At 36.7% G+C, this 25,816-nt stretch overlaps 1 protein-coding gene across 1 annotated transcript; it reads left to right on the top strand.

Moving 5' to 3' along the window:
* On the top strand, positions 1-25,250 carry LOC126822280 (potassium voltage-gated channel protein eag). The gene is made up of 10 exons (XM_050551068.1): positions 1-347; positions 5,234-5,464; positions 16,259-16,387; positions 16,766-16,887; positions 19,709-20,104; positions 20,534-20,951; positions 21,576-21,775; positions 22,418-22,670; positions 23,602-23,798; positions 24,148-25,250. The coding sequence occupies exons 1-10, from the start codon at positions 269-271 to the stop codon at positions 25,093-25,095; spliced, it is 2,973 nt and encodes a 990-aa protein (XP_050407025.1). The 5' UTR covers positions 1-268; the 3' UTR covers positions 25,096-25,250.
* Positions 25,251-25,816: the final 566 nt, after the last annotated feature.

Here is a 25,816-nt window from a genome sequence, read left to right as displayed (position 1 = left end):
ATACACTGTGAAGGTCGGACAGGAAATCGGTAAACTGCATGATATTAATTTTGCCTGATTGGAGAAACTACCTATCTCTTTTTTAACATGCGCCGAATAGGTAATCAATTATTCGGATTCAGTGAAACCGACTAGGTAACGGCAAGGATTAGTTTTTGGGAAATGATGAATAGCTAAAACGTGATGGTTATCTAATGTTAGGAGATCAGAGAGGATAGGCGTATCGATTTTTCTACTGTCTACATGGTAAAACAGAAAGAAGAATAAAATGCCCGGAGCGAGGCGGGGACTTGTCGCCCCACAAAATACCTTCCTCGAGAACATCATCCGTCGTTCTAATGGACAACGTAAGTAGAAATTTTATCACCTTTACTTACTGACATTTTATTTTATACAAAATTGTAAAAAAGATTCTCACAGAAATGTGAATTTAAAAAACAAAACAAACGGGTTGACAGTTCCATTCTCGGCGACATTAGACTAATTGTACTTCAATAGATACATACATAAAACATAGGTGTTTTGTCTTTTTTTAAATTTATCAACATCTGTGTATATGAGGTATCAAATACTTATAGGCCTATGATATTATGTAGTATAATATACCATTGTTTATTATTACCTATATAAGTATTGAATATATGTATATACATGTCTATTGTGACAAGACTACAATGGAATGATATCTCGCACTGTATTATCGATTGCTATATAACAGTGAGTGATATGGACCCATCTTTTTAACAACTTTAGTCATTTCATTGCACAATTCCATCGACTTTAGATAAAGGAGCTGTCACATAGAGACAACACAATTCTGTGGATTTTAAAGACGGTTTTAAAGGATGTATACTTTAGTGGGTTAATGAATTGAAAATCGTTATATTATGATAGTGTAAATTAGTCAGAAATCAATGAGCTGATATACTAACGTGTGTGTTCATTTTACCGATCAATATACCCTTCGTTACCGGCCAGCTGGCTTGCCAACGGAACCACTTGATAATTATGTTAAAACATCTTTTCTATTTTTGCTTTATTAGGCGAACAAACTGCTTGGTCGCATCTAAAAGCTCTTTGAATTATTAATAGGCAGTCGCAACACGCCACTGGGATTATATTCTCGTGCCGGAATAGACACCTTTCCACTCAAACCCACTCATAGAAATTGCCAAAGCCTCTTATAAGAAATGCTATCCAGTTAATGGCTGAAACTTGTCTAATGACGGACAATAAATAGATTTAGTATTCTGAAATTAATAGAACATTAATAGTTTTGAAAATCTATTTACAGAATAAATAATTATTAAATAATTTTTCAGGAATAATATAAATTTATCGGAAAAGGGAACATCCTAAGATTGTAGAAATTACAAAAAATATCTGATAGAATTATAGAAATTTGCAAAAAATACATGATGGGATGATTGGATTTAAAAAAAAACCAACTTATGGAACAATATTTATCAACGCATTAGAAATGTACACTTACAAAGGATTATGAGAGGGGTTGGGTGGCCGAATGGTTAGCGCGTGTGTGTTGTATTATAAAGTCTGTCATTGAGTCAACTGGCGTGATTTCGATTCTCCGGTTGTACGTGACAAGGAGTAGGATCACCTGTCCAACCTCGTAGGTTTTCTCCGGGTCCACCGGTTCCCCCACCCTCTCTCTCTCTCTCTCCCTCTCTCTCTCTGCCCCCCCCCCCCTCTCTACAAAGGATTATGGAAATGAAATGGGGGTTATCGTTCTGATTTTTCAGCTAAGGATTATTGACATTCAGAAATGTTTATCTTATTTCAAAACAAAATCTAAAAATAATGTATAACGGGATTAAAGAAATTGAAGAAAGTATACGATGTCATTATAGGAATGTACATCTCATGATTGAAAGTAGAAAGATTAGCACTATATTATCTTGGGGAAAAAACCTATATAGCTATGACAGGATTATATACTTTTCCAACCCATAACCTAAATTCGATATGATAAATGTGTCTGTAATGAGCACATAATCCATATGTCTGATTGGACTACACTTTTAAATCATGACAAATGTAAAGAAAAAAAAAATCGTAGAATTATTGGAGACACACAGATAAGCACAGATCTAATTAGAACCATAGAAAACAAGCAGCAACCAATATACTCCCGCCTCCAGCTCCATCAAAAACATTACCGGAAACCGATGTTTTCTGCCATTTTTACATGACATTCTGTGGTGATTCATGTAATCCCTACACCCCCCACCCCAGAAATGTAGCGTTTTCAGGGGGATATTTACTCTTCTATCTAGGGTAATATAATTTTTACTAACCATTAAATAATTCGGAGTTAAAGAATTATTGTGCTATTAATTGTCTCCAGGGCATGAGGTATTTATTTGTAAGTGATGATGTTGTTTGAACAGTCGGACGGTTTAATTAATTGTTGCGTTCTCATTTGGATTGATACCCGAACTTTTCTATGGATTCCAGTCCACTGTTTGTATGTAGCACTGGGGTGAAACTCGTGTAAAATCGTAGTTAGCTTTCTTATGCTGTTTTTGAATCATGTCATATTTACTGTAATTACGAGTTACCGAAAATTGCCCGATTCATATTACTAGTCATAATTTTACACCCTATGGCCTTAAAGGCTTAAGTAGAAAGTGTGATTGCAACTTGATTATCGCCTCAACTGACTGGGTTTTTTTAACGGCTTCTTCCACATAAGTGATATCGCAGATAAGTTATCGCCTTATTTTCTATGGTAGATTTATACGTACGAGATAATAATAAAAAAACTAACGCATGGGGCGGGTCCAGAGGCTACATAAGGAAATGTAAAACAAAACTTTTACGAGAAAAAAAAGTGTCAAGGTCGTGTGCTTTATCCTTTATCAGACGGTGTGATGGAATGGGCATTCAAGGCGCGAGATAATAACATAGTGATATCACAATCAATGCTTTGTATCAATAAAATTGAATCACAATGGGATCCTATTGATTTATAATAAAAATTGATGTCAAACGGGGTGTTGGATTTCACTCTTTAAAAAGCTCAGTATGTATGTATGCCAACGTACTTTGCATCATGCATTGTCAACTGTCAAATTTCCTTAACGGGAACCTGGCACCCCCCCCCCCCCGCAACAGTAACGGACTAATCCATGAATTCTAATCCGCTATGTTTTGATCCCAATCTGTTTAGTTTTGTAATTTGCTTACCGAAATAGAAATTGGCATTATAGGGTTCCAGCGGTGTAATTTTTGTGACAATCCGAGAAGATTGAACTCCTGAAAGTTGCCTCCCTAGGAAAATACATTCATACGCACTTTCAATTTCTTAATCACTAGAAACGTACTTTGCCTCGGCCTCAGTCAAGGTAAAGATGACCTTTCTTCCAACTTGGAGTGTTGGAATTTTATCAAAGGTTAATCAAACTCTGAGACAGTATTACACGAACCGTTTTAAAGCTCAGTATATAAAATGAAAGATGGTAATTTATAGAATTACCAGTGGTATCCATTGTTTCGGTTAATTGCATAAACGGACGAAGATAAGCCCAGGAGAAAGCGTTTTTATTTTTATTTATTTATATATTAATATATATATATTTTTTTTTTTTTTTTTTTTTTTTTGGGGGGGGGGGGGTCTTTTAGAATCCGTTATTCTTGTGCTAAGCACACATCCGAAACTCTATGATAACTTGTCTAATCACCCTGCTCTGCGGAGTGAAAATCTCCCTCTATGCTTTCGTATTGATGTTTTCCAGCGAGAACGGTTACTGCTGCGTTTCAGTATCGATTAGTCGAGTTTGTCAGGTCACTCAAAGAAAAATTGAAGGCGAGGGATCTAAAAGAGTTGCATAACTCCCATACACTCCTTTGGCGATCATTTCCAAAATGGCACAATATTTTAAGCCGAAACGTTCCGACAAGATACATACTAGCAAGGTTTCTCATTTGGGTGATATTTAAACTTTAAGAACAGTATATTGTAGAAAAGAATATGGATTTCTCAGCAAATTAGAAAACTGAGATTGCGTGAATCTGTTATAGATTGCACCTAGCCAGTGGTATATTATAATCTTTATGCAAATGTAAAATTTCGATATGTACGTCAGTCAACTCCGTGTCTGTCCCTGGGTTATAAAATATTAAACAAAGATCACAACGACTTATAATAATAATTAAGTAAATAAATCTTCCCAAGAGTCAACTGATCTGCCAACCAGTACATGTACATGTAATAATGGAAGTTAGATACTCATGCATATAAAGTAGTCTATATGATTAAATATACGGTTGACATCGAGAGATAACGCTTTGATTTGGAAGGTGAAACCCAGAAGCAGATTATAGCAGGCAGGACTCCCGCGTACTGTGTGGGTGGATGGGGGAGGGGTCGAATCGGAGAAAAGGGCTCCTCTGTGTTAAATCGAAAGGCACGCGAATCTTCAAACAAATTTCTCCTAAAGATATTTTAATTCAGGTTCCAGATGGCGAAGGCCAGTTTCTTTTGTCAGCTTTATTTCCAGGGAGTGGGTGGTTAACAATTGTAGAACTACTGTCCAATTACAATCCTTAATCTATATCGAATTCTCTTTTTGCGCAATAAAATAATTGAGTTCAGTAAAACCTTGCCAAAGAGTTAAAACACTTATATGGATATACTACTTCTGAATTTATTAACATGCTACGTTTCGATACACATACAGATATCGTTATCAAGCAAAAGAGATTCTATGGTTTGAATAAACTTCTCATATTCTTATTATCACGTGTTTCACCTCCGTATACACAGTTTCGCCACGGCGAAAATGTCAGACGCTTTCCGTACAATCAATAGGTCGCCCTTTTTTTCGCCATGGCGAATATAAATGAAATGTTGTTTGACCTCTTACTTTTCGTCAGATTTGGCCAACGAGATGATCATTTCAATTTTGTATCTAAACCAAAAGAAAGGTCCTCTAAATCTCTTCTAAGGCGATGTAATGTTTAAAATTTTCTGGGGGAGGACACCCCCCTCGCTAGGTCCCTTCGGAACGAACTGCCTCCTGTGGCCGATCTCTTAATCCGCCCCTGGGAAACCAACCGGGCATTGTTCTTTCTGTATCACTACAGTTCAGATTCTATACGATTCACCCATTTTACCAAGCTATACATATGTACCGTGGAGTTCTTCATGGTGACTTTGTACGGGATAAATGTATTATATTAAGTATAAACATTTTACTTTGTTTTATTGTAGATAGCAGCTTTCTCTTAGCTAATGCTCGAATTGTAGACTACCCGATTGTATACTGCAATGATGGCTTCTGTAAATTATCCGGTTACAACAGAGCCGAGGTCATGCAGAAGAGCAGTACGTGTAGTTTTATGTACGGTGACCTCACTGATAAAGAGACCATTGCCAAACTGGAAGGGGCGTTTGAAACCTTGGAACAAGAACACGTTGAAATACTCATATACAAGAAAAACCGTAAGTCTTTACAAAATAACACCAATATATAATAAAACAATTAACCTAATCAGAAGAAGCAGAATTAAGTAAAGGGTCCCAAGTAAAGTTTAAGAAGATTAGGTAGATCAATGAAGGACTCATTACGTTATTTTTGGCTCCCCGACCAAACACAATTCACCCCCCCCCCCCCCACACTTCTTGATCTGGTAGGGTCGACTGCTATCTCTTGTTGCGCGGAAACTATGAAAACGGTTTTGCTTGGTACGAGTGCCTTACAAGTTACATTTTTAGTATAGTTGCAAAAGTCGACCAAAACCTGAACACTAAGTATAATGGTAGATCTGTACCGTTGGCCTAATGAAATAATACTAAGTACAAAAGAAAAATAAATTATATAACTAAAAGCTGTAATTAATTAATAACTTATACTAAAATTAACACACGAAATTACATAAGCTGTCAGTAAAATAGTTACTATTTGAAAATGAAGAAACCGAATAGAATTCCAGTGCCTAAGGAACCGAGTTAAAACACCTGTTCATCAATACTTCTAATATATTTACCTGTATTAAATTTATATATATATTGTTAGTGAGTCCATAATAGCTGGTTCAATGGACTGTATTGGGATGGCGTGGAGAAAAGGGTAGACAGAATGTAGTGATAGGTCACAAGACTATGTCTTGCTAACTCCTGACTAATTAATGTTCTATAGTTGTCTATCTACATGAACTGAATTGTTTACCAGCAATTCGCAGGAATTCGTATTGTAGATAATTAATCAGTCGTATACCGACACACCAACCAACCAGATGTTAGATAAACAAATTAGTATGGATATAGCTCGTGATATTAGAAAGATGGTTAGATTTAATCATTACATGTTTACATAGAGGTTTTATTGCATGACGCAGACAAAATAAAGCTATCCACATGATGATGTTTTACAAGTACGTGTATCCTATAGTTATGTTCCTACAATTACGAAACAGTGGCTGCATCGCCGTCCAAAATTGTGGTGTGGCTATTGTGTTTTGATTTCTTGTCATCTGAATAGTGATAAAAAATAAAATATAGCAAATACAATTTTTTAAATTACTGTGGAATTGGTGATTCTTTCGCAACCGATACAGCTTTCTACGCGTTGACCAAAGTCGTCGTTGCAAAGCTAGTTATCTTCAGTGACAACTGATAACATTGTCTGGAAAAGGGTGATCGCTTGTAACTGCCATCGTATTATCACCCAATCACCGAGCTCTCACCTTAGGTGCCAAACCACACCCCCTTCACGCGCATTTTATGGGATATCGCGAGACTTTCTCTCTTAATATTTATCTTCACTGAAATTTGGTAACATAAACAAAAATTACAAACGAAACCAAATAGTAAAACATAAAGCCGACCAGGACACGTCTACTAGCTAAACACCCAACAACTTCCTTTAAACTAAAATATACTGAAACCCCCTTTTTAAATCCAGATTCTCTTTGATCTAAACCGAGACTACCTATAAAACTTCTATAAAGACAACCTGTTGAAAAGTCCAGCATCTAAACCGTGGCTATCAACAAGTTTTGTATAAAACAATCTATCGCCAATAAGAACCGAAAAGGGCGTGAATTTTTTGTTTTGCCATAGCACCCGAAGTACATGACTATCTACTGGAATGAACGGTCAAAATCAATGATACATAACGCTTGATTTCAACCGATAATAAATTTCAGTTATGAGAAGGTGGTTTTGCTACATTGGGCTGGGTATGTTTAATTAGTCGTAATGATATATACTTATTCTATTTTTAAGGCGTTATATATGGGAGCAGGACGGGGGGGGGGGGGAGCTGACAAGGACAACTGTCTAGTTGTTCGGATGGGACCAAAATAACTGAGGTTCCGTATACACATTGGCGTGCACGTAAAATATCCCTTGACAGTTGGGATTCGATATAAGAGTAGGCCGTATTGCCGCTGTCCGGGCAAAATTTCCCTTATAGCACACTGTATGGCGTATGTCCGTCTTCATTAGCCCAGTTCGGAGCAGAACAGTAGGACGTTAAAACCCCAATTTAATTTAATTTCTCTTTCTCTCTCTCTCATCGCCAATTTTTAATATAAAATTGCACCATATTAGTCACTGAATAACTCTTAGTTTGTGTCGAGTGGACGTTACCCCCCCACCCCCCCACAGAACAATATATATTCAGCCTCTACACTGCATTTCTATCCAAGTATTTCCCTTTTTAACGTTTTGCATGTACAATATGCCTATTCTTAATTGCAGGTACCGTAATGACCCAGAATCTGAATCCTCATAGAAATTTCAATTTTATTTGTAAGACATGCTTAAAATCATTAGAGAATTTTGGCGGCGGTACTGCAATGAAACGTCACTATTCGACTCGTTCTTACATTTCCTAGCCATGGTGATAATCTAATTTGAAATAAAATAATAATATACAATCGGGAAAACCTGTATATTTTATATGCGGTATGAAACCACAGTAGGCCTAAATACAATTCAATTATCAATGCGCGTATTCTAATGTGACCTTGAAAGTAAAAACTACATCAACTTCCGAGGCGAAAAGTCGACAGCACGACAGCAAGCCAAAATCATAGGTCGCTAATATCGCCTTCAATACTAGAATTTATCATACAGACTGTTAAGGCAAATTGCATGTATACTATTCAAAAAAAGTAGGGGATATTTGATTTTGGGCGCATAATACTAAAATATGCAAATGACTACGAAAAAAGTCACTATAGAACCTAATAGAAGAAACATTTCCAGTTACATGTGACGCCCAAACGCACCAATAGCTACCGCATGGAATGCAGGTGATGCTTGGGATCATCATGGGGGTCCAACCCAAGATTTGCACGACTCTGACTTTGAATGTTACAGTCATTGTGGCATTGAATTCCAGGGTGGAAACATCAGTTTAATTGTTTTAGTGACCAGAAAACAAATTTTGATATGCGTCGGCTTACCCAAAATGAAAGGTTACGTGCCCTTGGCATGCTACAGATCGGCACAACACAGGCGGTTGTGGCGCGGACGATGAGTGTTTCTCAGTCTGTCATAAGCAGGCTATGGTCCAGATACCGTGATACACAATCTGTACAGGACAGACCACGCTCAGGTCGACCAAGGGCGACAACTCAAGCCCAGGATCGATTTATCCGTACCTTGGCCTTGAGAAATCGTGTCATCACAGCAAATCAGATCAGCGCTCGTCTTCAAACAGACACTGGTGTGAGAATGAGTGGCCAGACGATTCGGAATCGACTGCATAGGGGTCACCTTCGCGCCCGACGTCCTCGCGTGATCCCTTGTTTGAGAGATCATCACATTCAGGCAAGACGTCGTTGGTGTAGGGATCGTCAACACTGGGATAATCGACGCTGGAGCAATGTGATGTTTTCAAATGAGTCAAGGTTCACTGTTGATTTTTTGGACAGACGTAGGAGGGTGTGGCGTCGTCGAAACGAGCGCTTCCAAGACGTTAACGTCATCAGACATGATCGATTTGGGGGTGGTTCTGTTATGGTGTGGGGAGGCATCACTGTTGCTGGAAGAACGGCTTTACATGTTGTTGCAGGGCGTGTTACAGGCCAGTACTACCGGGACAACATCTTGGCAGTCCATGTTGTGCCGTTCGCACGACGTCATGGCCGCCGTTTCATCTTCCAGGATGACAACGCAAGATGTCACAGGGCCAGGATCGTTACAGGTTACCTCCAACAACAGAACATCACCACATTACCTTGGCCAGCACTGAGTCCCGACCTCTCCCCCATCGAGCATGTCTGGGACATGCTTGGACAGAGGTTACGTCAACGTCAACAACGTCCTGCCAATGTCCAAGAACTTGTTGCTGCGTTGCAACAGGAATGGGACAATCTGGACCAAAATGACCTTAGACGTCTCATTAGGAGTATGCCACGTCGGATCAATGCTTGTTTGGCAAACAGAGGAGGATTTACCCGTTACTGACTTGGTTGTGATGCTGTGGTAACTTTGCTGTTTGACCCCGGGTATCATTTTACCCCTATAACGATCATTTGGAATAAATCGATGAATGTGAACTTCATTTCATTTAAAAATCAAATATCCCCTACTTTTTTTGAATAGTATATTTAAATGCGACCTGGCAAATTGTGACTACAACCACTTCCGAGGCGAAACTCGAAAAGTCGCCAGTACGACAGCAAGCCAAAATGATAGGTCGCTAATAGCGCGTGTGTTTATTTCCTAATTTCTACTTTTCGAGTTGCATTTTGGCTTGGTATGCGACAGTTGTCCTTGTCAGTCCCCCCCCCCCCGCCCTGCATCACTGACAAGGGAGAATCCGCCGGAAAATCTGGATGAACTTTCTCGGCCAATGCAGGGATCGAACACCCGACCTCCACGTCCTGCATCACTGACAAGGGGGAATCCGCCGGAAAATTTGGATGAACTTTCTCGACCAATCCAGGGATTCAACACCCGACCTCCAGGCTGGCTTAACATCCACTCGTTGCAAACTAAATCATTTCAATAATTCGTTTGCACGTAGGGGTCTTTAGCAGTCGATAGAAACTGGGGTATCCGGAGAAGACCCACAAGGTTGTTTAAGCAAGGAATCGAAACCACACCACTTGAATCAATGTCAGACCTTGTGATTTCACGCGCACGTGTTAAACCACTAGACCACCCAATCCCCATGTATGTTATTGTATATTGTAGATATCGGTACGAGAAATTTGTTTTATAATAGGCCTATATAATAAATTAAATTGTTGTAGCCTAAGGTGTGGGGTTTTTTTTATCAGACATTTTTGGCAGATAAAATATCCCAGTTGGCGGGAAAAAAATATGAACATTTTTTTTATATAAAAATTATTATCCATTTTGACGGAAAAGAATGAAATACAGTGTGAGCCCTGATTGCACGTATTCCAATGCGACCTGGAAAACTGAAACCATAACAACTTCCGTGGCGAAAAGTCGCTAATAGCGTGGTGTGTTAATTTCCTAATTTCTACTTTTCAAGTTGCATTTTGGCTTGTATAGCGTGTTGGCGCATTCTTACTGACATCAATAAATACAAAAATATGACTAAGTCGAAAGTCGACAAGACGGTATACAAGTCAAAATGCAAACTGTTATTTCTTAATTTCCTATTTTCGAGTTGGTTTTGGCTTGTATAGCGTGTTGTCGCCACACATTTTGTCGTAACTTCTACTTTTCGACTTTTCGACTTTCGCGTTGTGAAGAGGCGAAAAGTAGAAATTATGAATGGTAGTTATAGGCTTCCATAGTTATAGGCATAATTAAACAAAATGAGCCTGCAAGGTGAAACTAAAGGTCTTCATTCGTAGCGAAAAACATATTACAACGTTCTCCTAGTAACGTGGCAATGTGTTTTACATGTAAATCGGCCCCGGATTAACAGTTTACTTCTCCATCCATATTGTTCAGCAAAAAGAAAGTAGTGGCACTTTGCATCTTTTGGTTTCCTTTGAAGTTTGATATACTACTTACGACCACGCGAATCAAGGCAAAGGTTTGATTTAAAGGGCCAATCTCGATTATAATTAGGAGAATAAAACTGCTTAATTTGGTGTGAAAAGCCCTTAAAAACCTCTACCTTAGAGCCGAGTAACTAACTCAGCTAACGGTGCCTGAATAAAATCAGACTTTTATTTTATGAAAATAACGTGTAGGTGAAATTTACCGTTCGTTATCAAGTACAGAACATGCATCACACACCGTTTTAACCTCTAAAGGACCGGTAATAGATTATAAGGTCACCCAACGAAAAAAATTGACCCGAAATCTTAAAAGGGTTAGTGTCCGAATAAGCGGTTGTGACGTTCACGTCGAAACGACTCAATATTTTGAGCTGAAATTTTCAGACAAGGTAAATACACTATTCCCGAGACTGTTAAAATCGGGTTGGTCCCTGTAAGTTCTAACATTAAAACTGCGCCACTTAAACGAGACATACGTTCTACCACGCTCAACACAACTTTTAGAAATGACGGTGATTTGATACAATTATTGAACATTTTCTCAAAACTATAGGATAGTCATTTGTTCTTTTTCAAAATTTCCTAAATTACAAGACAACCAACCTAAAACTGAGAAAAGTTCGTGCGGACCGTGATACGAAAATTTGAGTTGAACTAGAAACGTAACTACAAGGGGGTATCAAAACATAGTTAAAGGGCTAATCCCGATATTTTTTGGAGAATAAAACTGCTTAATTTTGTGTTAAAATCCCTTAAAATCCTCTAGCTGAGGGCCGAGCAACTAACTCAATATTTGTGATGAGTTTTCAACCCACTTAAACCCGTCAGTCTCCGTCTGGAAATGGAGACCGGTGTCCAAAGCTGTATTATGCGGTGTCTGGATAAAACCAGACTTTTATTTTATAAAAATAACGTGTAGTTGAAATTTACCTTTCGTTATCAAGTACAGCACATGGGTCATTCACTACATAGACCTCTCAAGGAATGGGAATCGATTATCAGGTCACCCAACGAAAAAACTGACCCGAAATCTTAAAAGGGTTACGTGTCCGGATAAGCAATTTTGACATTCACGTCCAAACGACTCAATATGTTGAGCTGGAATTTTGAGAGAAGGTAAATACCCCATTCCTCTATATTTTGGCGCTTAAATTTCATACGTACTCCGACTTTTATTTTTGAGACTCTCTTGATATCGGGATAGTCCCTTTAAAGAAAACACATCAGAATAACCAGCGTTTTTAGAAAGTTCTGGTAACAACACGGCGTCATCTTCACTCTGTTGGTTAGTGAAGAAGGTGCTGTCTTGGGAGTGACGTTTTACTTCCACGAAACAGAAAATAATATTTGAATTCATTATCTACATTGACTATTTGTCCTTTAGTTTATACAACTGGGTTAATCATAATGAATTTGTTATGTTAAAATCGAATTATTCTAGCTTATAATGACCCAATTATCCACACAACTACACTATGTACTGAGAAAGATAAAATGTTATACCCACACAAATACGTTAATACAGGACCGAATTTCATTGGGGGTGGATAAATAATTTTCCTTAATATAACAGATTTCTGTCAAATATCCCCCAATAGAGAAAAAACTAGTGTACATAATGCCAAAAATAAATCCAATTACGAATGTAAATGTAGAATGTTAGTTGGACGTGAAAACAGCAGATGAGACAATTAGCAGTGTGGTGTTTCATTAAATACGCTTATGTATACGCTTATCACTAATTGTCTGAAAGTTTTATAAATGTTTTGAGTTGTTCAAATAAAGTAGTTTTATAAAATCAATATTGATTTTGCTCGCATAGGAATCAAACTTTGCCATAATAGAAATAAATACAGCCGCATTTATTATAGGCTAGTCCAGCCATGTGTAACCGGGCTCAATTAAAGGCTTTTATTGTTGATTTTATGGTAAATTTCAGACCAGAATATATGTAAAATGTAGACTATATGAATATTTTTACTACAATATTTTATGACTACAGTGAACCTAATTGGTCAATAATTCACAGAGTTATTGTCTTGGAAGTTGTTCACTGGACTTAGATTTTCCCTGTCACCTATGCCTCCCATATTCCCATATTCCTGAATTTTCGACCTAGCCTCGATCATCATTACTAAAGTCGGTACGATAAAAAACATAGTATCGATTGTCCATTTTATGAGTTAATCATGAATGGAAGTCGAACAGCAATTGGAACCTAATTCAATAAACATCACAGGCTAGCGATGGCATCGAGAGTTGATTATGGTCTGGATAAGTTAATATGCAGATTTAGCTCTTGCATAATGTATGTTTAAACATTATGCAAGAGCTAAATCTGCCTATTGCAGGTCTTTCTTTAGGCCTGAAATGTTGTCTAAATTATTAATTAGACATTAATTAACTTATCTAGACCATAATCAACTCTCGATGGCATCGCTAGCCTATATTTACTGGATTTGAATGCATTTTGTGATGGATGATTTAACTTCAAAATGGATAATCGAGACTTTGGGTTTTTATCGTACCGACTTTAGTAATGATGATCGAGGCTAGGCCTAAAATTCAATCGCTGATATCTCGGTTCAAAGTAGAGCAATTTGGCTGAAATTTTCAGTATATTCTATTTACGTTATCATTTTTCTTTTTACTATTATAGCAAGAACTTACTGCAACTCTTTATCTGATCCCCCACAATGCCCCTTTAACATTGCGAACTTTCGTATATTGCTCTATCTTTTTGCTACGAAGGTCGTGGTACATAATAAAATAGGGCTGCTTTCCACTAAATAACCCATAGTGCCGTCATCTTCGAAGCCAATTGCCTTCTACATGTAATTCAACGCTGAAGTTCTTAAAAGTTGAAAATGCAATTGACGTTCCTGTTAATTTGTTAACAACCCAAACTCGATTGCTACCATTTCCATTTCCGAATCCTACAAGCAGACGTATCTGTTTTGTCATACTATGTAGTCAATTATTTCCATCGAACATTTAATAGCGATTTCAACAGTATCTTTAACGACGATGAAAAACACTAAACATATATTGATTTAAACTTAAGTTTATATGGAATACCGGTATATGGATTTATGGATTACCGGTAGTACACCATGACATGTTCGGCACTTATGGCACTGGTATACTAATTATAAAGGAAGTTGCTATGTAACATGTATTATTACAATGGTACTTTAGATCCCCAACTATATATTACTTTCAATTAATTATGTTTTATTGGATCAATGCAAAGAAGTTCCATTTCAAGTATTATTCTCATAATGAAATTTTCCATCGTGTGGTTGTATAATTTTGATGCCATTTATATTATATGTAGCTATTAAAAAAACACTGGTAGTTGTATCTGCAGGGTTTCCAAAAGTGGGGGGGGGGGGGGTCATTAAATTTTCAAATTAATTAAGTTGATATTAAAAAAGTAAAGTATGGATTTACAGTTAAATACCTCCAGGCCAACATTTGTTTTTACAGAGCAAAGCCTGGGTGCACCAGAAGGCTAATGTTCATTTTTACTCATTTTCCTTGTAGAAAGTGGTCAAATAAGGGTAGACGAATCTAGATGATTAAAACACAAAAAGTGAGGTTAGATACCACTGTTACATCTGAATTATCATTTGGACACGCTACTCGAATATGTCGGTGGTTTCACAAATACTACACTGTTAAAAATAATATGGCAGCTTACACCAATTCAGGTGGAAACTAGTTACCACCTAAATAGGGGTAACTCCTAGCCTTTTGTGGTGTAAACTGATAACACCCAACTAGGGTATAATATTTCACCAATTCAGGTGGAAACTAGTTGCCACTTCCAGTAGTGTAACCTGCCTGATGCACCGCATTCGGATGAGTGTTGCACACAGACAGTGAAATGTTACACTTAAACTATTTAAACATACATTATGCAAGAGCTAAATCTGCCTATTGCAAGTCTTTGTTTAGGCCTGAAATGTTTTCTAAATTATTAATTAGACATTAACTTATCCAGACCATAATCGACTCTCGATGGCATCGGATTTCTCCGATATTAAATAGATTAGAACAGTTCAGCCATATTTTGATTTAAGCTAAAAATGGAGGAGCAAGACTTAGCTTCGAACAATCAGTACGGTGGTTGAAATTATTGCACAGGTCTTGCCAAAACTTCAAAGGCTAATATCTTCGGTCGCAATAGAGTAATTTGAATGAAATTTTGAAATTATTCATTTTACATTGTTTATTTTCGAACTATTATAGTAAGAATGGCTAGCTCTTTATCTAAATCTTACACAATGTATCTTTAATAGTTTACACCCGTGGGTGTAGATTAAGCGTTACACCTCAAAGATGTTTTGTAAATTACCCTTACATTTTAATTATTACGGGGGTGTAATTTGTTTTGTTGTATATTTATTTCAAGCCAACGACTTCTAAGCTCAGAAAGCTTGAAATTGTATCTATGATAATTAGTATAGGGCGTTTAGCCCGACCTAAAGTACATATAGACCGTCGGCTATTTCGCTTCATTTTACAACGACATTAAATTGACAAATATCCATCAGACTGATTCAAATTCAACGGCTGTTGGGCAATCAGACAACCTGTATCAATTTACAATGAAAATAAACACGAGGAAAAATCAATACACATATCCTTATAACTTAGCTGAATAATGTGGTTTATTCATTTATGCACCTCGCCTGAATTAAGAATAATTAATTAAGATAGAGTACTTGGTAATATTTTGGAACAATTACACGTCTTTAAGTGTATACAAGCTAAAATAATCTATACTTGCGAGGCATTCTGAAAAATTATTAAGATTATTATACATGATAATATTCTGGAAGACTTATATTCGTTATGAGTAAACACTCTAAAATGAGTTATAGTTGTGTTACTAGTGCAATTAACGTCATCCAAAAAAAACCCAACTTAAATTGAAGTCACGAACACTTTTGCAACCCAATAAACGCTGTAAAATTAACACTGTTCTGGGATTTATTCCCCAATAATAGTTACACACCTAGGTGTAAATGCAGTATAACACTGGTAGTGGAGTAGCTTAACCAAAATACTCCACAATTACACCTATTCAGGTGTTCAGTAGTCATGAATATAGGTTACACTTGTTAGGTGTAGCTCTTTTAGTTGGTTACCCTTGCGCAAAAGTATTACATTTTAAAAACGCTAGTTGTGGTGTAAAGTTCACACTTAATTAACACTGCTTATAGTTTTTAATTACACCCATTTTGAACAGTTTTATATTAATCCTTCATATTTTATCTCTCTGATACAGGTACACCATTATGGTTGATGGTACATGTGGCCCCTATTAAAAATGAAAAGGATCAGGTGGTGTTATTTTTATCAACGTTCAAAGATATAACCGCGCTTAAACAACCTATTGATGACGAAACAGGAAGAGGTACTTATCTTTATAATAAATTACAAAATGGGTTTATGTAAATCCGTCAAACACGCATCCGAATCAAGATTCGTGGAAAGATCCCCTTCTTAGCACATACATTGCATGGTGTATATCTAACTATTTTCCCTGAATATGACATTGACATTTCCACTTGTCTTCAATATAGAACTCACTCTATAATCGAGGTTCATTATTATCAATATTTTTTCGTTGGTAATTAATTTGTGCAACTCACAATCTATACAATAGTTTAAGTACAAATCCATGCATCAATCAGGCATACTTAATCGCTATAATATTGTATTTGCTCTAACTTTTTTACATGCTCTTTTCAGAGATCCATATTACTAATCCGCGAATGTCTTTTTACAATAGGTTTAAGCAAATTTGCACGTTTAGCTCGATCTGTCACCAGAAATCGATCGACATTATTGCAGTTTTCATCACATATGCCAAATACCAAATTCGACAGCTCTAAACCATCACAGATTGCTAATGTAAGTTTCAAAGTAAAACGTTTCCATTATACGAATAAGGTCCATTATCCTGATCCATATTTGTATGGGCATGGTCTATGCTGTTGTCAGTATTTGTAACTTATGTCTACTAAATTCAGAGCTGCGAGCTTGTTTCCGGGGCAATGGTTCCTCGGAGAAATTTTTGAATTTAGAGTTACTGAAATGCCATTTCCTGGAATTCTGATGGTCCGAATACACTTATAAAAGTGTGTACTACGCATGGGAATTCATGTTATTTATTAAGAATTTTGCAAGGATGTATAAAGTACTGTGAATATGTGACAATTTACATAGACCTATATCTTCGAATATACATAAATTAGCAAAAATATGACTATGTCATCATATTTTCATCAAGTGTGACCACCAATCAGCGATGTTGTCATAGGCGTATGAGCTCGATGAAAGTTAGGGGACAAAACCCGAAATGCCCGAAAAAATTCGGGTTACAGACGGCGGCGACAGTCGTCTGCGAGAGGGGAAGAAGTGGATCTTACGTGTAGGCATCTCCAAAGATAATTTGGAAAATTTGACGGTCACAAACGCGTTTTCCTGCTATTCCAGCCCGTGAATATAGAAACTTCAAAGTGGTTTAATATAGCGTAATTTAGGTGGTTAAGTCAAATTTCCAATCAACCAATCGTTTACAGTCCCTGGAGACGGGTCCGTCGGGAGAAAATTTTGAAAATTTAACTGCCGCAGGCGAGTTTTCGTGCTATTCCAGACCGTGAATAAAGCAACTTCATTGTGGTCCAATTAGCCTGTTGGGCGTTCTTGTTTCATTACTGAACGCATAACAGTTTTTACTAATTTCAGCTTTGAAATACTGGCGCGTATTGTGATATCAAATCATACGTATACACAGATATATTCATACATACATGTACATACATGTATATCAAATATTTGGGATTTTCCCTTCTATTTTGGCATTGTTTGTTTACTCATTAATTTATTTAGTCGCCAATGCATAATTTTTATACCGACTTCAGTGACTGCACTTAGTTTGAGACCAACTATTTATTGTGACACCCAATACTCTCCACACACACATTTAATCCCCTGTGCATCTTATATCATTCGATTTTATGTGAAATAATAATTCAACTAGACCGGAGACTCAGTGCGCGGGGGTGTCCATCAAATGGTCACAAAACCAAACCAAACTTTTTTATAGTAAAATTTTGCGTAGAATACGATGCCGAGTGGGAATCAGTCCGCCGTTGGGGCGTTTTAGAGATATTCGGGGTCAAAGGTCAAATGAGGTCATTTGCACTGAAAGTGATTGCGCAGTCATTCTTGTATCATGAAATTATGCTGAAAATGATCGAAAGTAATCACTCTTTCAATAAAAATGTAAACTTGTTAAATTCACCTTTAGTCTTAGTGACCCCGGGGGTCAAAAGGTTAAATTTTCCGTTTTTGCACTAGGAAGATTTAAAGCAATAAAATGTCAGTGTAAAATATAAAAACTAGATCTCGATCTCGGTTCTATTCGATATTTGCGCATATCGGATATCGGACTGTAACTTCCTGTACGGAAAATCGCGTTTTTAGCTTATGGACCCTCTAGAGGTCACTTTGTTTATCCGATTTCACAAACCGTTTAAATATATCTCCGTTGAACCCTAATGACGGATGAGTTCGAATTTCGTGAAAATCGGACCAAAACTGCCCGATAAAATGGCCGCTCCTTGTACGCAAATAGTGTAAAGGATGTAATACCAAGGTTGTAGACTCTCTACAGGTCAACGTTTTACCCGCTTTTGATGAAATTTAGAATTTATGTTTATATCCCTAAGATCTCGGTTCCGTTACACCATAATGAGTTCAAATTTTGTGAAAACTAAAACGAAACTGCCCGATAAAATGGCCACTTCTTGTACGTAAATACTGTAGAAGTATGTAATGCTTGTGGACCCACTAAACTGCGCATATCGGATCGTAACATCTTGGATTATGGCCCCTGAAAAATCACTTTTTTTAGCTTGTTCTCTGCCCAACGCTTGCAAAATATGGGCGTATCTTGCATGGCAACCGCTTGTTAAGATACGGAATAGTGTCCTGCACAATGAAATCGCTTCTTGAAATAATGAGATAATGCCATAGTTAGAAAATATGGAGATTTTATTGATATGCTTAAGGGCTATTTATTCTCAATTAGCCAGGTAAAAAAGTAAATTGTCCAAATGGAAAATAAACAAATCGATAAATTAGTCCGTAAAGTTTATCCTTCCCCCACTAGCCTTTTATGGTTATTGTGATGACTGCCGACCAGGTGAAGATCAGCGAAATAAGATCATGCGTAATTTGTTAGTTTCCGAAGGGTCGGTGATTTTTGAGGCATCTTCAGGGGTGTTTTGGCCATACCGTCATTTGAAACCCCTGTGTAAAAATCTGCCGCTGGATGGTATACAAATCCTAGGTAAAAGATGTCCGGGGGTTTGGAGACGCATCTTGGGAAAGGTAACCATTCAGCTTTCGAAGGTAGGGGACGGAACCCATGTGTAAATTATCGTAAACCACGGAAGTTCTGAAAGAAAACACTAAAAAAAAGAACAGAACCTTCGTATCTTTTTTTTATCTTCACCGAGTATCAAACTCATGAAATTAAAAATAAAACTAACAAAAATAGGGTATCTCTGCCTCTCCAAGGACCATCAACCCTACATATTGCCATCAAAAACGCAAGTAAAAGAGTTAGACGATTCGGATTAGTAAAGAATATTGACCATTAATGGTTTCTGTATACAAAACCGCCTATGTTTTCATGTTAATGAGATATACCCTTCTTTTTCAGATGATGAATCTGAATGCAGACGTTTTACCACAATATCGCTTAGAAGCACCCAAAACACCCCCACACATTATACTTCATTATTGTTTGTTCAAAACCATTTGGGATTGGATTATTCTTTTTCTAACATTCTACACGGCCATTATGGTTCCATTTAATGCAGCCTTTAAGATTAAGACAATGGACCAGCTACCTTTATTGGTAATAGACAGTATGGTTGACGTAGTGTTCTTTGTTGATATTGTTCTCAATTTCCACACATCATTTGTTGGGTCAAGCGGTGAAGTTATATCCGACCCGAAGGTTATTAGAATGCACTACCTAAGAAGCTGGTTCGTGATTGATCTCCTGTCTTGTTTACCGTATGATGTCTTCAATGCATTCCAGTACGTAGATGATGTGAGTACCTCCCGTTATCTGTTCGCTAAAAGAGACAATAGACTAGAATATAAAGTCAAAACCTAAAGTTTTAAATTAGTTGTATATACTTTCTTGATAATAGTATTAACATTGTTTATAAAGAGGCATTATAAATTTCAATAAGAAAATTAATGTAAATAATTTCAAGGCAAAACAGACCAGATGAGTAAAGGATGGTTCTTTGAGTCATATGGCACAACCGTCTGTCCCTTTCTTTTTAACGAAGCATACAGCAGTAGCTCAAAATTCAAATTCCAGTTTTAAACCACAATAATTTCTAATATTTATTTTTAAAAAAAAAAACCAAACCAACAAGTGTCTTACAGAGTGTGGATTTCTTTTATCTGGCGTCTGTTATGTAAATGGCTTGCATTTAAAAGTCATAATTTATTTTTCTTTTTCTTTTAGGGAATAAGTACTTTATTCAGTGCTTTAAAAGTAGTCCGGTTGCTTCGGCTTGGTCGAGTGGTGCGTAAATTAGACCATTATTTGGAATATGGAGCGGCCATGTTGGTTCTTCTAATCCTGGTTTTCATTTTGTTCGCGCATTGGTTCGCCTGTATTTGGTACTCTATTGGCTACGCAGAGTTGGGTAGCAAAGTAACGTATGGATGGCTACCCGCATTATCCAGGGTAACAGGAGAGATGTTTTCCTTTTCCAATCACACCACTCCAAATCAGTTACTGGGTGGGCCGGATGTTGAAATGAGATACCTGACGTCACTTTATTTTACACTCTCGTGCATGACTGGTGTTGGATTTGGAAATGTGGCAGCTAATACCAAAGCCGAGAAACTTTTTTCAGTCTTCATGATGATTGTTGGAGGTAAGGGGGTTTTTTTCTAGGAAAAATAAATACCATGATGTTACCTTATTAACAAGTTTAGAAACTCCAATACAACATCAACGCCAATACCCAATGAATCTGCTTTTGTAATTTTAATACAAAATAAATAGTTATACGGTCATTATGATTTGCACAAATAAATGTACAATATTATTTTAGAAAATATCATATTTAGACAGACCTACTTATCGAAAATCCAAGCACTGTCCTGCTTAGAGTAAACAATATCTAATCTTTGTTATTTATAATTGAACACCCTATTAATGAAGTAAATCACTTCAAATCGAACTATTTGTTTTTGCCTACCGACGAAGACCTTCGTAAGAATAGCATGTATATGCTCGATTATATTTTACAGAAGCCGCGGTAATTAAATGAGTAAGACGTTGGCTCGCTAACCTGAAGACCCCGGGTTCAATAATCAGGCGTGGTTTGCCTTGGCAAGGAACGGTCTCTAGTCGTTCGGATTGGGTGGAAACAGGGGCCCCATGTACACATTGGATTTAGCACAGCGAATGGCGTAAATCCGTCTTCATTGTCCTGGGTGGAACAGAAAAGTAGGACGTTAATCCACATTTCATTTCTTTTATTTATATTTTACAGCTTTACTGTATGCCACAATTTTCTCAAACGTCACCACCATCTTTCAACAATTCTATGCCAGTTTTGCTAGATACCACGATATGTTAAATAGTGTTCGTGAATTTATGAAACTTCATGATGTACCTAAATCATTGAGTGAAAGAGTCATGGACTATATAGTCTCAACTTGGGCAATATCGAAGGGAATCGATGCTACGAAGGTATGTTTTTAGAAAGATAAACGCTTAATATTTAAGAATGAAAAGCAGATATAGCTTTTCAGAACAGCATATTGGTACAAATACTATTACTTAAGTTATGGCCATATAAAGTTCACATTATTTTCTATTGATTTCACGCGGCAATAAAATTCAAAATCATCGATGATCTAAAGAACACTTTTCATTTCTTAATTTAAAAAAAAAAATTTACCCTAGAAAATCTTTATTGGCCATTTTCCACACTCTGCCTTTAATTAGGTTGGGCTAGTTTATAACTAAAAATTTTATAGCAATGTTATGACGGGGTAGCTTTGATTCCTTGTCAGCGGCTTTCTTTTTTAAAATCTAACTACACGGCTATTTTCAACGGTTCTTTTCTTGTCCACTGTGCTATCTTTAAGTTGAGCAACGTCCTTTCTAAAGTTTGAAAATCCCAATAGCTTTAATCCGATACGATCGTTCGAATAACCCAGTCTGAACATTCCTTCCTGACAACTGATTAAATACATGCATATTTATATTCAATCATAACGACCTACCTGTTCAGAAAACCCCACCAATGAAAACTTGGATATATTTTACGATGACCAGCTACCTTTTGTTTATATTGTAATCGTTTTGAACATAATGGACATTTTTCAGGTTTTGAATTTCTGTCCAAAAGACATGAAAGCTGATTTGTGTGTCCATCTAAATAGGAAGGTGTTTTTAGAACATCCAGCTTTTCGACTGGCCAGTGATGGATGTTTACGTGCTTTAGCAATGCATTTTAACATGACTCACAGTGCGCCCGGTGATCTTATATTTCATTCTGGAGAAAGCCTGGATGCTCTCTGTTTTGTTGTCTCTGGATCTTTAGAAGTGATACAAGATGAAGAAGTGGTTGCCATATTAAGTAAGTTTAAGCCAGCACCCTCACCCCACCCCTGCCAAAGAAAAAGAGCAACAAATGTTCAGCTCCACCTTGAAATGAAATGTACTTTTTTATCGATTGATTCCAGGATTCATATTTAATTGTTATGTCCATCGACGTACAGTTACTTGTGATCTTTGTCAGTAATCTAGGAAACCTTTAAAGATGCATTATGTAAGATTTAGATAAAGAGCTAGTCATTCTTGCTATAAGAGTTCGAAAATAGATAATGTAAAATGAATAATTTGAAAATTTCATTCAGATTACTCTATTACGAGCGAAGATGTTAGCCTTTGAAGGTTTGACAAGACGTGTGCAATAATTTCGACCACCGTACTGGTTGTTCGAAGCTAAGTCTCGCTCCTGCATTTTTAGCTCTTGCATAATGTATGTTTAAATGACTGACTGGAAATTGCATGTCTTCTCTTTTTAACAGCATGTGGATCTGTCATTGTCTGTTATATTATATTTAGTCCTGTTTTAGCCACGCAAACAAGTTTTGCCTCAAATTCTAATAGGAAAGAGTGTAATCCTATACTGATAACTGTAAATATTATAATGTGACATTTATTAATGATATTCTATATTATAATTAATGGGAACACATGAATTAAACTAATGGTGTACTAACACGGTAGCAAAACAAACAAACATAATTAAGACTGAAGTATTTTAATAGAATCTGGTAGTATGAACACACTGCAGTGAGGCAGATATGTGAAAACGACGTCCCCCTTATTAGACAGCAGTAGCATCATAATTTGTATATATATACATGTATGAACAAGTTGAGCAGGCACTTAGGCGATCAAAGTAAACTTCTCAAAAATAAGATTGTTTAGTTAGTACTCTTGTTGTTTTAATCCCATAATAATTAGTGAGAATAAAAATAAAATAATACATTTTATTTCAGGTAAAGGAGATGTATTTGGAGATATTTTTTGGAAGGAAACTGGCATTGGTCAATCAATGGCAAATGTGAGAGCTCTAACTTATTGTGATCTTCATACAATCAAACGGGAGCAACTATTAGAAGTTTTAGATTTCTACCATGCCTTCGCTAATTCCTTTTCGAGAAATATGACATTGACATACAATCTTCGACACAGAGTAAGTATTAAGCATTTTAATGACCACATACGTGCTTTTAAATCCATCTTGTTGTCCAGCGGTTAGGAAGACCAGGCAACCAATCGTTACCATTGCTTTAGGAAAGTGAATCAAATCACGGGCCAAAAAGAATTTTCGGGTTTTCCCCAAGCCCGCCTCCCTCGTGCCAAAGATGTGCTATAGTGGCTGCAATCTAATATAAATTAGATCTTTATAGTTTTCCCGTCCTAATTTTAGTTAGTGATGGTTAAATTTTATTCAGATCAAAGAGAGGGTGCCATTTTATGCATCCGTTAACATTTTCCCTATTTCAAAACTCGACGTATATATTCTAATCTTTTATTTACAGTTAATATTTAGGAAGGTGGCCGACATGAAAAAGGAAAAAGAATTGGCTGAAAAGAGAAAGAATGATCCCCCGCTAGATTTGTCGAATGATCACCCGGTTAGAAAGTTGATTTCTAGGTTCCGTAAGATAAGCGACAACAAACACTCCGTGAAGGAAGTAGACGAAGAAGCTGGAAAACCTTCTGTGGCTAACTTTATTAAAGAAAAGAAGAAAGAAAATAGTGTTGGGCCATCTCAATGGGGAAAATTTCTCAATCGCATTGGCAGAAATAGTGCCTCAACAAATGATTTAGCCGAACAAGAAGTACAAGAGAAGGCACCGCCGACAACAAAATGGAATATCTTAGACAAAATAGACTCGGCCTACGAAAATGTGGATAATGTGGGCGTCAAGTCCAATCTTCAGAAAACTGAATCCGTAGATTCTGGGTTTCTCAAGAGTAATAATAGGCTAGATGAGACGGATGAGGAAGTTCGGTCGTACCCAGGAAAAAGTGCTCTTTCACCCGTCGAACAACACCTAATAACCTCCCTTATCAACATCAAACTTGAAATCAAGGAAGACTTGGACATTTTGAATCAAAAGATAAACAGAATTGAAGGACAAATGTGTGACATTATTCGTTTCTTTTCGCCACTTTCAACACCGAGTTATTCATTTATTTCAACATATCCAAGTTCTAAATATAATTCTCCACATGACACCGTTTCCTCCAATAGTGAAAACTTTTCTCCCAAAACATACTCACCAAAAACATCACCCAAAAATTCCCCCCAAAGAACAGTAAACTATAAGAATGATCACCAGGACACGACGCCTCGGCATCATTCGTGTGATAATTCCGGTAGTTCCTCGCGACCCAAATCACCGGATAATAATAACCTGAATAAGGTTCCATCAAATGAGAAAAAAGTACATATCAAAGATAGAGATCTAGATATTATTTAGATCAACCATTTTTTAAATCTTTATTATTATTATTACCTTTATTACTACTAATATTATTATTGTTATTTTTTTCTTCTTTGCATATTATCACGACAAATGCCTTACACACAAATTTAAAATTATTATTATCATTTTAACTTATTCTAAAATTAAAATTTTGTTTGTTGTTTGTTTCTTGATTATGCAAACACATAGTAAACAAACACTCCGTCCTAAATAATTGCTAAGGCAAAGAGTATTGATCTCGTATAAATTAAGTTATTACTTACAGAGTTATTGTTCTTGATTCAATCCCACCTTTTCCACTAAACTGATCCACGACACTGGCCGTAAACCAAACCTAATCAGTCGTTTCATGAGTGCAACATCATTGAAAAACCTAAAAAAAAAATTAGGATGATATTCATCAAGCAGTTTAGCTGTTGTCGAATATGTATAAGCTATCAGTCGGGTGACAAAACAGGTCAGAAATAGAATTGCTAGTGGACACTTGGCCTCAGAAACGCTAAAGAAAGGATGATGTACGTTATGTCAGAGATTCTTTCTAACAATGTAGGGCAAAATATTCGAAGAACCTAGTATGTGAACAAATTATTAGAAAATACAAAACGCCACGGCAAAACGGAATATGCTATCTCATCACCTTAATTTTTGAAAATGAACCAGTGCAAAACATTTTACAAGTAACTATCTCGTCAGTATTTATCAATTTGTTAGTTAG

Source organism: Patella vulgata, chromosome 5 (assembly GCF_932274485.2).
Source record: "Patella vulgata chromosome 5, xgPatVulg1.2, whole genome shotgun sequence".
Classification (NCBI taxonomy): domain Eukaryota; kingdom Metazoa; phylum Mollusca; class Gastropoda; family Patellidae; genus Patella; species Patella vulgata.
Note: the sequence above shows the minus strand (reverse complement) of the source record. Positions and strands in the feature narration are given on the sequence as shown.

Bases quoted from the DNA above. Each gene is read 5' to 3' on its own strand.
- LOC126822280 (XM_050551068.1), top strand. From the start codon at position 269: ATGCCCGGAGCGAGGCGGGGACTTGTCGCCCCACAAAATACCTTCCTC. The intron at 348-5,233 runs GTAAGTAGAAAT...GTTTTATTGTAG, and splicing joins CCGTCGTTCTAATGGACAAC to ATAGCAGCTTTCTCTTAGCT. The intron at 21,776-22,417 runs GTATGTTTTTAG...GACATTTTTCAG, and splicing joins AGGGAATCGATGCTACGAAG to GTTTTGAATTTCTGTCCAAA.